Genomic DNA, 12,169 nt, shown 5'->3' with positions numbered 1-12,169 from the left:
ACAGTTGTGTTTCCTGCTTTCTCATTTATCAGAAGCTAGCCATCTATTTTAATTGCCAAATTTGGGGAATTCTGAGTGCTATCCATGTTTTTATCCCTGATTTTTATAAAACTTCACTTTATTGAGTCACTTCAAAAAATCTCCTGTTTGGAAAGCTGAAAATAAGATGTCTTTTGAAAATGAGTTGAAGAGCCTTAAGTTTTGTTAAGGTTTATAATCATTCATAGTCCATAACCATCCGGTGAAAGCAGAACACTGTTCCTCGGCTGTGTCTTGTGCATGCTTGGACGTTTCATGTTCGATGGTCTGACTTAACTCTGCTTGCGCGGTAGGGTTTTAGCAGCGGCAGAAGAGAATAGCAAAATGGAGCAAGCAAACTTGGAAAAGTTGGAATCAGATGTCAGAAAGCTGCAGCAGGAGCTAGATGGACTCAACAGAGAGAAGCTCTCACTGCAGGAAGACCTGAGAGCAGCTCAGCAGCAGCTGCAAGGTACGAGGCTGCCCCTTGGGGGGATGCGCCTTCCTTCGGGTAGGTTCTTCTTTCCTTTTCTTTCTACTGAATATACAACCTTTCCTCTTCCTTAAATTTGGAGTTAAATTATACAAAGATGAGAAGTCAGGTTTTGTGACCTAAAAATGTTTCCTTATTAAAACTATATTACTACTTTGGTAAACTATACAGAAAAGATAGGGAGACACACCTGTGTACTTAAGAGAGCTGCAGGTCAGTCATGCCAGATCCCTGGGGAGGGAATTCCCAGCACGCCCTCGCTCATCTGGGAGGACACAGAGCCGTCCGTGTTGAGGCGTACACATTCAGTCCAGCATGGTCAGCCCTCTGCTATGAATGTGCCTGTCCAGTTGTCTGCTGCTTAGAGCAGACATTTACCTTCTGCATCCCCCAGCCATCGGGGGAGGATGAGGGCTGTTCTTCTGGGAGGGTTTCCTGGTGGCTCTCTTCCATCAGCATCAGCATATCTGGAATCAGAGGAGTTTCCATAGCCTCTTCTCTTTTCACATCTTGCTGCAGCAGAGTCTTGGAAAACAAAATCAGAACTCAGCTATTCCTCAGAAGGAATCTCTTACCAAAGATCATCTCCATGGGGACTGACCCTGGCTGTCCAACACTTGTCCATTCGGGATGTAAACCATCTTTGCCCCTTGGTCTTGCCTCCCGGGTTCTTCTTTTAATTGTTTGCATTTCTTATTATAGAAATAATTCATGCTAATGGGCATGGGATTTATTTTAGAAGTGACAGAAATGTTCTAAAATTAGATTGTGGTGATGTTTGCATGACTCTGCGAATATACTTAAAGCCAGTGAATTGCATATTTTAAAATGGGTAAAATGCTTGGTATGTGAATTATATCTCAGTAATGCTGTTTAAAAAAAATTAGTTCATGTTCCTTAAAGAACAATTTAAAGAAAAGCGAAAAGATGAAATAAAAATTACTATTGACCTCACCCCTCAGAGGTAATTCCTATTAACAGTGTGGTGAATATTCTTCCAGATTTTTCCTTGGGATATGTGTGTGTGTGTGTGTGTGTGTGTGTGTGTGTGTGTGTGTAGTTTTAAAACAAAAAACAAAGATGCAGATAACACCTTCAGTACCAAAACTTTGTAAGCATCCATGATTAGAAATTACTAAATAATTCTAGCTAACAAGGTACTCGTACTTGTCGAGCACTTACTGTGTCTCAGACATGATGCAACTATTTTATATGCATTTCTTCATTTAATCCTTGTAACATTTTTATGATAGAAACTGTTTCACCCATTTACAGATGAGGAAGCTTAAGCTTAGTTTCCTTGTGACTTACTCAAGTGAGAAGTAACTTCCTCAAGGTCATACAGCTACTAAGTGACAAAGCGAGCACACATATAAAATCTCTTCCCAAATTGTCTCCCTTTAAGGTTGTACCAAATTTACTTTTCTCCCAGCAATGTAGAAGGTATTCATTTTTAAACCATGCACATCGTCAACACTAGGTATTATCTATACTTTTTTTTTTTTTATTGTGAGGTTTTGAACATGTAAATCTAAAAACCTGAGGTCCAAGCCCAGACATAGGTTGTGCGTGTTAACTCACTCTTTTGACCTTTTAATAAGTAAATGCATAGCCATACATTTAACAGAAATAAGTTTATATTCCCTTCCACTCTACTTTTTTGGGGGGCTGATGGGAATTTGGAAAATGCATACAAGTGTATTTATGTTATGTAAATATTATTTCTGTAGAAAAACGAGAAGCAATAAAGTCACTACAGAAGGAACTAGCTGATGTCCAAGACCATTTGAACCTAGCGAGACAGGTAAGTTTAACAAATGTAATCTTCTGGTAGTAACCTGAAGGCATGCAGACAATTGGTTAAAATAAAAAACAAATCAAGTAGGTTGGTTCCTTTTCATACCAGCAGGTCCCATAGGGCCATTTATAAGACATAAATATATATACACAAAACTTTTGGTGCAGAGCAGTGATTTTCTCATTTATGTTAGCCCTAGAACTCTTGATTCAAAGTTTTACTCGAAGATAATAAGTAAGGTGGTGGCTAGACCAGAGCCTAAACCCTCAGCCAGCCCCTCTGGGGGCTTTAGGCACCGGATGGACCATCTCTTATCCATGGCACAGACAAGGCCCCCACAGGCTGGGCTCAGATTTGGTCACTCATTGAGCGGCAGAGTAACTGCCAATTTCAGAGCAACCGGGCCTCCATCTTGTCAGATGTTCAGTAAAGCTGATTCTGGACCCTTAGACTTCGGATAGTCTTCTTAAAGACAATTGAGTGTTGTCCAATGAGAAGAGTGCTGTAATTTGAGTTTCAAAGAACCTCAAGCAAGTTCTGGGCCTCAGTTTCCACTATGTAAACTAGGGGTTAGATTAGACATCTGAATTCTTCCAAAAGGTCTTTAGGAATATGTGTTTCTAAGATGTATAAAACTTAAAATATTCCATCTTTAAAAAATTCTTACACGGGCTCTAATGAATATTTTCTGTGTTGTTAGAGTAACTTTTTCAAAAAGGTTTAATTTGGATTCCTTGTAGAAAGAAGAATTTATTATTTTCTGAGTTTTTCAACCTACATAAATATTTCAAATAGAAACAAAACCATGACTTTAGGTTCATTTTCAGTGAGAACTAGGCCTTACTCACAGCTCTCCTTAATCTTCTTAGCAGTCTTGTTTATTCCCACCTCAGTGACGGAGCAACTAAAGTTCAGAAGAACTGGGTCTCTTCTGTCATCTTGTTAGACACTAAAAAGAGGAAGGCTGATGATTAAATTGCGTTCCGGATGCCTTCAGTAAGTTTGTTGAGATAATAAAGGATGCAGGACTTGCACGTTTATTTTGTCAGACTTGCTGGATCTCAGGAAGGGCACTCACCAGCCCCAGAGCAGATGGCTTTGTTAGTAGTTTCCATGTGTTTTTTCACATAAAGGACGTGCTTCACACCACCAAGCATAAGGACGTGCTGCTTAGTGAACAGACCAGGCTCGAGAAGGACATCAGTGAATGGATGAAGAGGCTTGAAGACTGCCAGAAAGAAGGGGAGACAAAGCAGCAACACCTTCAAGCGCTTCAGAATGAGATTGAAGGAAACAAGACTAAGCTAGCCCAACAAGAAATGGTACTACACATTTATGATTTTACAGAAAAGGAAACACTTGTCACTCGGGTGAGCTTTTCCCAGCCAGAAGCTGCTCGGAAGGGTCCCCCATAACCGCCCTGTGTAACCGGGAGGATTTTATAGCAACGCTTTGACTCTGTCGGTGTTGATGTTTGCGGACCATTAAGACCACAGAACGTGGGTCCTGTAAAGAATCTCGCTGGCCCCGTGCCGCTGGCTGCGCGAATCCCCTCCTCACATGCTGGCCACGTAGCTTTCCAGGCCCAGCATGCTGACCTCTGTGAAGGGAACCCATTGTCTCGCACCGTGGGCTGTTTCCTACTTTCTCTGGAACTGGAACCCGGCTAGTGTCCACAAAGGTTCCCTCATCTGGGACACACTGTATCTGTTATTTGATGACTGTAGTTTTTCTCTCTTAAGATGTTTCAGAGACTGCAGAAAGAGCGAGAACATGAAGAAAAGACGTTAGAAGCCAGGAAAGTGGCTCTGATGGAGCAGCAGCAGCAGCTCGAAGGGGAGATAGGCGAGCAGAAAGGCAGGCTGGACCAGGTGCTCGCCAAGCTGTTGGCGGCGCAGGAGCGCGTCAGGACCTTGCAGGAAGAGGAGAGGTGGAGTGACACCCTGGAGAAAACGCTCTCCCAGACCAGTACGTGCTGCTGAACATGGCGCTGCTGGGGGAGGGGGGGCGGGGGGCGCTGGCTGTCTTGCCAGGTGTCTCCAGAGCCCGGCCACCACCCAGAAGGGGGTCGGGAGGCATGCGGCAGGGAGGGGATGCCCCGCTGGAACCTGCTAGCCCCGGGAGAGGTGACAACAGGCTCAGAGACACAGGGCATTTGTCTGTATAGAGAAGGGATTTGGTCCTGAGACTGTGAGGTCTTTTTACTTAACCATATTGCCTTCTTCGAGAATGCTGCCTCAGGAAGAGAGACATTAAGGCAAAGAAATTCCAGAAGGCACTCTAAAGGCCTTCTATGAAGTACACTATTTTGAGCTTTGGAAACGATCCATTTCATCTCACCCAGTCAAAAAACAATATTAACAATTCTACTTGTGTCCAAATTTGACATAGTGAATGGTGCCAAAATACAGGTATTTGCTTTTGGGTTTATTCACTCTCTCTTGAGCCATTATCAATGACATTGACATGGAAATCCAGGATAAATGATTGTTCCCACATCAATAAATGATTTCTTTTTTTCCTTTCTTAGGCTTCAGGGTTTAATAATGCTCAGAAAATGTTGTTCTCCCTCAGGTGAACTTGGTGAAACGGTTATTACTCCTTCCGCCCCCCCCAACTTTTGATACATCCAGACCAGCCATTTCATTTTGAAAATGAAACTTACCAGATGTGCTGAGTCTGACCACACCAGACATGTGAAAGTGAAATCTGGACAGGGTGTTATTCCTGAGAGTGTGGTTAGAAAAATCTATTTTAACTGTCACTGTTCTTTATAAATATTATTTATTGAGTACTAGCTGTGTACTATGAGTTTGCATACAAGATTCCCATTGAACACCAGGAAGTAGGCACCTCCTGTATAAAATAAGGCTCATGCCTGCTCCAGGTCCCGTGTTCTTTTCACCGCGCTGCCTCACGTGAAGGAAAAGTATGGATGCACCTCCCTTTATTAAAATCCAGGTTTATAAAAAGCATTTCAGCCATCTGTTCCATGTCTCCTGCACCTCAGGATTGCTGTTTATTCTCACTGGTCTCTGACACTCAAAGGGAAGACAATAGCTGTCTGTCACTTTGGAATCCGGCCCTCTAGGACCCAGTTTTGTCAGGAGGCACCTTCATTAGGGCCTTTTTCTGGGCCTCTGATGTGGGGGTGGGGACTTGGAAGACCCAGTGATGCCTAAGTGAGTGGCATGTCGTTAAGCAACCTGCCCCAGCCGGCCCAGGGCCTCTGGCTAAACTACTAAAAATGCTCATTTCAGAACGACAGCTTTCAGAACGGGAACATCAGTTATTGGAAAAGTCAGGTGAGCTGCAGGCTCTCCAGAAAGAGACAGACTCTATGAGGGCAGACTTTAGCCTCTTACGGAACCAGTTCTTGACAGAAAGAAAGAAAGCTGAGAAGCAAGTTGCTAGCCTGAAGGAAACACTAAAGATCCAGCGGAGCCAGCTGGAGAAGAACCTTCTGGTGAGTACCTGTTGCCCTGGCAGCTCATGAGGAAATAACGCATTTACATTTTTAAACTAAAACATTGCTTCAGTGTGGAGAAAACAAGTTACCTTGGCAGCCCAGTCCCTAACTCAGCTGTTGTTTTTGGTGTATTGATGATGTACAGTGTGATCTTGAAGCTGATGGTGGGTTTTGCCTGAGTCTGGGCTGTAGCCCTAGAGGAGCCCGGCTGGCTGGAGAGATGGTCACGTGCACAGACGGTGTCAGCACGAAGCAGGGAGCACTCTCAGCAAGGAGCCTCTGTTCACACCTCCACTGGCAGGGGCTGCAGCGGTTTGGGGGGAAGATGCCTTAACGTGTTTGCCCAGCTGTAGTCACTGCTCAGATTTTTCTCATCCTGCCCTTTTTAGTCAAATTAGCTTTAATTAATCATTATCCTAAAACCAAGGAGCTCAGTCTACCATGCTTTTATCCCTAAAATACATTTGGGATTAAAAATTTGGGGAGGGGATACTCTAAGTCCACAACAGTCTATGGTGGGTGGAGGCAGATGGGCAGTGGTAGAGACTGTCACAGGAATGGATTTTTCTAACACCCTCTGGAGGAATTATGTAGCCCTGTTGTGTGAATGGTGTGTGTTTCCCAGAGGGTGATACACTTACCACTAGTGATTGGCAACATGTGATTGTAAGGATAGCATGGAGGTGTCTAGGTTTTCATCCTCCCGGTAACTCTGAGGATGCATATTGTTGTTCCTGTTGCGGACCAGTAATGGAGGCTCAAGAAAGGAAAGTAACATATTATCAAAGGTAATGTTGCAAAGCTAGGATTCAGACTTTGGGCTAACAGACTCTGACCACATATGTACTCCAGCTCCACCACAGCCACTAAAGAAGGACGGTAGTGTTATCCCCATGTTACAGCTAGAGCCCCAATGGGAAATGGAGTTACAGAGCTAGTGAGTGTGTAAGCCAGCAGTGCACAGCCCCATGTGCCAGAGCCCAGTCATGTCCCTCCTCCTGCGCTAGGAGCAAAAGCAGGAGAACAGCTGCATGCAGAAGGAGATGGCAACGATCGAACAGGTGGCCCAGGACAACCATGAGCGGGCCAGGCGCCTAATGAAGGAGCTCAACCAGATGCAGCATGAGTACACGGAGCTCAAGAAACAGGTGCGTGCCCAGGAGCCCCCGATGGCCGCCCGGGGCAGAGAAGGCTCGAAAGGCATGCTCACTGCCTGCTGGGCTCAGACAGATTTTGTTTCTTAAATAGCTCTTTTCATAGGAGTATATCTTTGTGGAAACTGTGAAAGCTGATTATAAGAATGTCCTTTAAATCAAATCTGTTTTTCTAGTCTTAAAATTTAGAAATGCACCTCTAGGGCGCCTGGGTGGCTCAGTTGGTTAAGCGACTGCCTTCAGCTCAGGTCATGATCCTGGAGTCCCGGAATCGAGTCCTGCATCGGGCTCCCTGCTCAGCAGGGAGTCTGCTTCTCCCTCTGACCCTCCCCCCTCTCATGCTCTCTCTCTCATTCTCTCTCTCAAATAAATAAATAAAATCTTAAAAAAAAAAATAGAAATGCACCTCTACAAGAAAAAAGCATTTGTTTAAAATGTACTTTTAAAATCCCCTTAAGTTCAGCAAGCATCTTATGTTTTTAAAAGAAAAATGGCAGTTCTTCATGAAATTTTATCATGTCCCAAAGAACTGTGTTGAAATGTTAGATTTTATGCCAGAAACAAGTCTAGAAGACCCAAATCCCTAGGAAGGAAGAAATGACCCCAGGAGAAAGCTCTGATACCCTGTAATGTAACCAGGCTGAGAGCAGTTCACACTTAGACTGGGAGAGTCTAATCCTACATGGAAAGCTCCATAAGTACATGACACATTAAACAGTTCACTTCCAAGTAGGTGCCAAAACTTACCCACTGGTATTTGACTCTCACTCTTCAGATGACAAACCAAAAAGATCTGGAGAGAAGACAGATGGAAATCAGTGACGCGATGCGAACACTTAAATCTGAGGTGAAAGATGAAATCAGAACCAGCCTGAAGAATCTCAACCAGTTTCTTCCAGAACTACCAGCAGATCTGGAGGCTATTTTGGAAAGGAATGAAAATGTAGAAGGAGGGTTGGAAAGCTTGAAAGAGAACTTCCCATTCACCATGAGTGAGAGACCATCACCTTTTGAAGAAAAACTGAACTTTTCCCAGACTCACATAATGGTAAGGGTGTATCCTGCTGCTCTCCGGACTTGGTTAGAAGATAATTTGTTCCCACCTCCCCCGAGATCAGCTGGAAAAACAGACGTGGGACTGGGGGAGGGCATGAGGAGGGAAAGGCTAACAACGTTTGGGGACTCTGATGTTTCCCTCTCCCTCTGAAAAAGGATGAACACTGGCGTGGAGAAGCACTCCGAGAGAGACTGCGTCACCGTGAAGATCGACTCAAGGTTGCCCTTTAAAACAGTATAGTATGAGATGCTTGGCGTGTTGAGGACGGGGGGAGATTGCTTACCTCCACGTACTGCTGTCATTCCCTCTGTGACGGCATGAGCAGCTTTCTAGATTATGTGGCAGAAGCTCAGAGAAGTTGGCATCACACAGTAAGTGGCAGGGGTTAGCATTCAAACCATGAGTTCTGGAGTTAGGCCCCGTGTTCTGGGTAATGCTGCTTTGCCTCAGCTAAAACTGACAGAACCTAAGGACTTGGGACAGAAAATAGAGATACAGTGATAAACAAAAGGGGACTCATAGGCCAGTGGTTGGGAGAAAGACGGGGAATACTGGAAAAGTAGGCTTAGGTGTCAGACAGGAAGTTGTTTGGCTCAGAACACGTGGAGTCTCGAGGCCTGTGAGACATCCAGGGCCCATTTCTCCATAGGCAGCTTTCGAAGAGCCTAGGATTTAGCGATCAGCATTGACCTGAAGATTTGGGGGTTAAGAGTGGGGGGGGGGTTGGAAAATGAGAGGGCAGAATGTGTTTGGAGAAAGCCTCCATATACAGCACGAGCTGAGAGGGAGCCATGTGCCGTGTGGAGGGAGTGGAGGCCCTTGAAGGCCAGTAGCCTCCAGCCACATGTGGCTACTTAAATGTAAATGAGTTATAATTACATCAGGTTAACAATTCAGTTCCTCAGTTGCCACAGTTTTAGTGACTCAGTAGCCACCTGTGACTAGTGGCTGCTATATTGGACCGCACAGATACAGAATATTCCCATCATCACAGAAAAGTTCTGTTGGACAGAACTGCTGTAGACTTGGAGAGAATCCTTTCAAAGAAACAGCAAGGGGACAAGCTGGAAAGTAGCATGGGGTTGAGGAATGAATATATTGTGAGAGGCACCGAAGACAGCAAGTATAAACCAGTCTTCTGCTAAGTCTGGGCAGAGAAGGGAGAGACAGGGTCGTAATTTAATGGGGAGGCCAGGGATGCAGAAATCCAAAGCATTGTTAAGTGGAGAGGAGGCTGAGCAGGCGGCCCAGTTAATGACAGCACAGCATGGTACAAGTTCTACGCACAGAATAGCCATCAGTACCTCCTACACTGCCTTTTTTTTTAGGACAAGAGCATTTTTAGCAGCCATTCCTACTTTATGATAATCAGATTTGCCCATCAAGTGTTAAACATGAGGAAGCTACTAAGTGCATTTCTTCTGTGTAAAACCCGAAATTTTACTCTAATGTTTTCAGGCCCAGCTTCGACACTGCATGTCCAAGCAAGCAGAAGTGCTAATTAAGGGGAAGCGGCAGACAGAGGGCACGTTACACAGCTTGAGAAGACAAGTGGATGCTTTAGGGGAACTGGTCACCAGCACTTCTGGAGACTCCACATCGTCACCCGGCCTGTCTCAGACAGAGTTTTCCGTGGCCGAGGATGCTCAGCCTGGACCAAGCCAAGTAAGAGGAAGCTCTGTTGCAGACATGGAAAGTCCCTGAAAGCTTTCGGGTCCCTAATCTAGATAGAGGAGACTCAGAAGGCCACAAATGCCACCTTTAGGTCTCCAGAAAACTTGGCTTAAGACAGATTTGCTTTTTCAGAAATGGTCCCTGGGAAAACTGGAATGGGTTGGTTGGTAGACCTAGAAAGAGGACAAGGTGATGGCTTAGGGAGTGGCCAGAAATTGGAGACTAGATGACCTGTCAGGGACGTAGTGAATTCTCCTGATGTTCTGCACTGGTGGATTTCCTTGTTCTCTACTGTGTGTGTGAAGGGCATTTAGGCTGTGCAGCCAGTGTGAGCCTGGTTCAGCCTGTCCATCTCCCTGCGTCCCGGGGAAGGACAACTGGCTGTGCCTACTGTTGCTCCTCAGTACAAGTTTGAACCCAGACCTCTTACTTAGCCCAGGGTCTCTACAACCCGAGGTTCACAAAGGCTTTCTGTGTGCGACCTCGACAAGGTTAATGATCATTTAGGAGGAACATGAACTAGACTCATGGAATCGGTCAGTAGGGACCCAGAGATAGCTACCACTTTTGAGTGCCTACTGTGTGCGTGTACTAAGCACTTTACCGTATTATCTCATGTAGTCTTTGTATTGTAGGAGGTAGGAAGTATGCCTTTAATAGATGAAGAAATTGTGTAAAATGAAAAATGTCATAGCAAAAGATGAAACCAGGACTTTGGGGCTCATCTGTCACCACCACAGAGCAGTATATGGCTGAGCCACAAGGAACATTCAGAAACAGCTGCCTCTCTTGTAGGCACACAGCTCAGCAGCAGCAGAATATGATTGCCTTAAAACCTTCTATCGTGGGACCAAGTCAGGCACAGGCCAAAACTACCATGGGCCTCAGGGCAGGTCTTAAGAGAGTCAGAAGGCACCGAGTATTGGAAGGAAGGTGGGTTTAGAGCTAAGACAGCCTAGAGTAGTGGGTACATGGGGGTTTGGGTGCCAGGTTCAGTTATCAGCTCGGGGTGGCAGCCCAAAGAATTCAGGTGCTCCAGATGCAGGAGAGTAACAGAGGTGTTAGAGGTGCAATGGGTAGGGGGGGGAGATTGCTAGAGTTCTTTTGGAGTCTGGGGTCATAATCCAGATATATGGGATGAAAGCCTAAACTAGGTTGGAGTTAGGGGCTGGCTTCTGAGCTGTGTTTTCATCTTCCTTCTTTTCAGAGCTCCTTCCAAGTACTACAGTGTCCGTCACCATTACTAGACAGTGACCGACACTGACGCCATCCCTAATCCTGCTCGTGGGGTACATGTTACAGAGTTCTTTTAACTACCACTTTCAATTGGAACATGCTGAATTCTCGCTTATCCTACAGTCAAGTAACCCTTTAACTTTACTCTTGGATAATTTTGTACAGTGGTTCATCTCAAAATATTTTTCCAAAGAGGTAAATACCTATTTTACCTGTTTAGCCATCATGCTGTCCCCCTTAGTTCTGTTCACTGAACGCTTGTTTTTACTGTTGCAAGAATGCATCCTCTTTGTGTTCCTGCAGGAAAAGAACTGCTCAGCCAGATGAGGAAATCTCTGAGGAAACCCCTTCTCTACTACCTCCCTGCAGGACTGGAAGGCCACTCAGTTTCGCTCCAGATGCGGTGAACTCCAATGCTGCACCTCCGCTGTAGCTCAGCTCACTGTGCTGAATGCCGGGGTTTCTGTAAATCACATGTACATATGGGAAGAGTTGTATACAGTTTAAACCTGGATGGCTGGGAGGGTTGTTTTTTTACTTTTGAAATGTGTTGCCATAAAACCAGTGATTGTAATTGCAAATTTGAGGCTATAAATTGGTAAAATCTATAGCTACAAAGAAAAAAAAATGTACTCAAGCCCTTCATTTATAGTGTCAAATTTTATTTTTGAATTTTATTTAAAATCTCTATTTTCATATGAAAATAAAAGATAAAATAGTCTGTCATCTGACTTTACATTTCATAGATCTACAGTAAAGCCATCAAACATTTACCTTCGTTCCAAGAAAACGGCAATTTCCAAATGGCTCTCCATCTTTGGCCTGGAGATTGAAGTATGTTGTACCTGTCAATGAACCTATACCACATGGAAATAGCTTTTATAAAAACTACTACACTTGAGGTGCTTTTCCTCAACCAAAAATATTCTTTGGTGGAAAATTAGCAGAATCTGACCCGGTGGTAAATTCAAATTGTGTTCGACTTTTAAATCTTTGAGCTACTGTAATTAATGGCTCCGCTCCATGATCTACAAATACATTATTTCTCTAAAAACAAGAATAGCAACTACTGTCACAAAAGACCATGTGGCAATAGACTTCTCATGGGTAAGAGGAAGTATGAAACTACATGTTCTAGATTAGGTTTTAAAATACTCCCAAGGCCTGTTCTCTAGGCCCGTAGATAGCTTCTGAACCATAACCATAAAGAATGGTGCAGTGCAGTCATCCCTCTCCACCCACGGAGGTTTGCATTCCCAAGAAGTTGTTT

The 12,169-nt window shown here is 44.5% G+C and overlaps 1 protein-coding gene across 6 annotated transcripts in view; it reads left to right on the top strand.

The window, feature by feature from the left end:
• CNTRL (centriolin) overlaps nucleotides 1-11,625 on the top strand; it is an 83,653-nt gene extending 72,028 nt beyond the window's left edge. For 3 of the 6 annotated variants that reach the window (XR_003211491.2, XR_003211490.2, XR_003211494.2), the window contains 11 exons: nucleotides 333-490; nucleotides 2,242-2,315; nucleotides 3,443-3,631; nucleotides 4,052-4,277; nucleotides 5,570-5,775; nucleotides 6,786-6,926; nucleotides 7,708-7,980; nucleotides 8,145-8,207; nucleotides 9,448-9,654; nucleotides 10,871-11,094; nucleotides 11,203-11,625. Coding sequence is in view for 2 of the 6 variants with exons in the window: in XM_025888216.2 (XP_025744001.1) it covers nucleotides 333-490; nucleotides 2,242-2,315; nucleotides 3,443-3,631; nucleotides 4,052-4,277; nucleotides 5,570-5,775; nucleotides 6,786-6,926; nucleotides 7,708-7,980; nucleotides 8,145-8,207; nucleotides 9,448-9,654; nucleotides 11,203-11,226 (1,561 nt within the window). In the remaining 4 variants the exon portion in view is untranslated. Of the gene's footprint in view, nucleotides 1-332; nucleotides 491-2,241; nucleotides 2,316-3,442; nucleotides 3,632-4,051; nucleotides 4,278-5,569; nucleotides 5,776-5,923; nucleotides 6,927-7,707; nucleotides 7,981-8,144; nucleotides 8,208-9,447; nucleotides 9,655-10,870; nucleotides 11,095-11,202 lie in introns of those variants that run through there. The other 3 variants (XR_003211492.2, XM_025888216.2, XM_025888217.2) reach the window with 3 other exon arrangements.
• The last annotated feature ends 544 nt before the right edge of the window (nucleotides 11,626-12,169 follow it).

This window comes from Callorhinus ursinus, unplaced genomic scaffold (assembly GCF_003265705.2).
Source record: "Callorhinus ursinus isolate GAN/ISIS: 27379988/994484 unplaced genomic scaffold, GSC_fseal_2.0 scaffold24, whole genome shotgun sequence".
In the NCBI taxonomy this organism is placed as follows: Eukaryota; Metazoa; Chordata; class Mammalia; order Carnivora; family Otariidae; genus Callorhinus; species Callorhinus ursinus.
The sequence above is the reverse complement of the archived record's forward strand: the minus strand, read 5'-3'. Positions and strand labels throughout refer to the sequence as shown.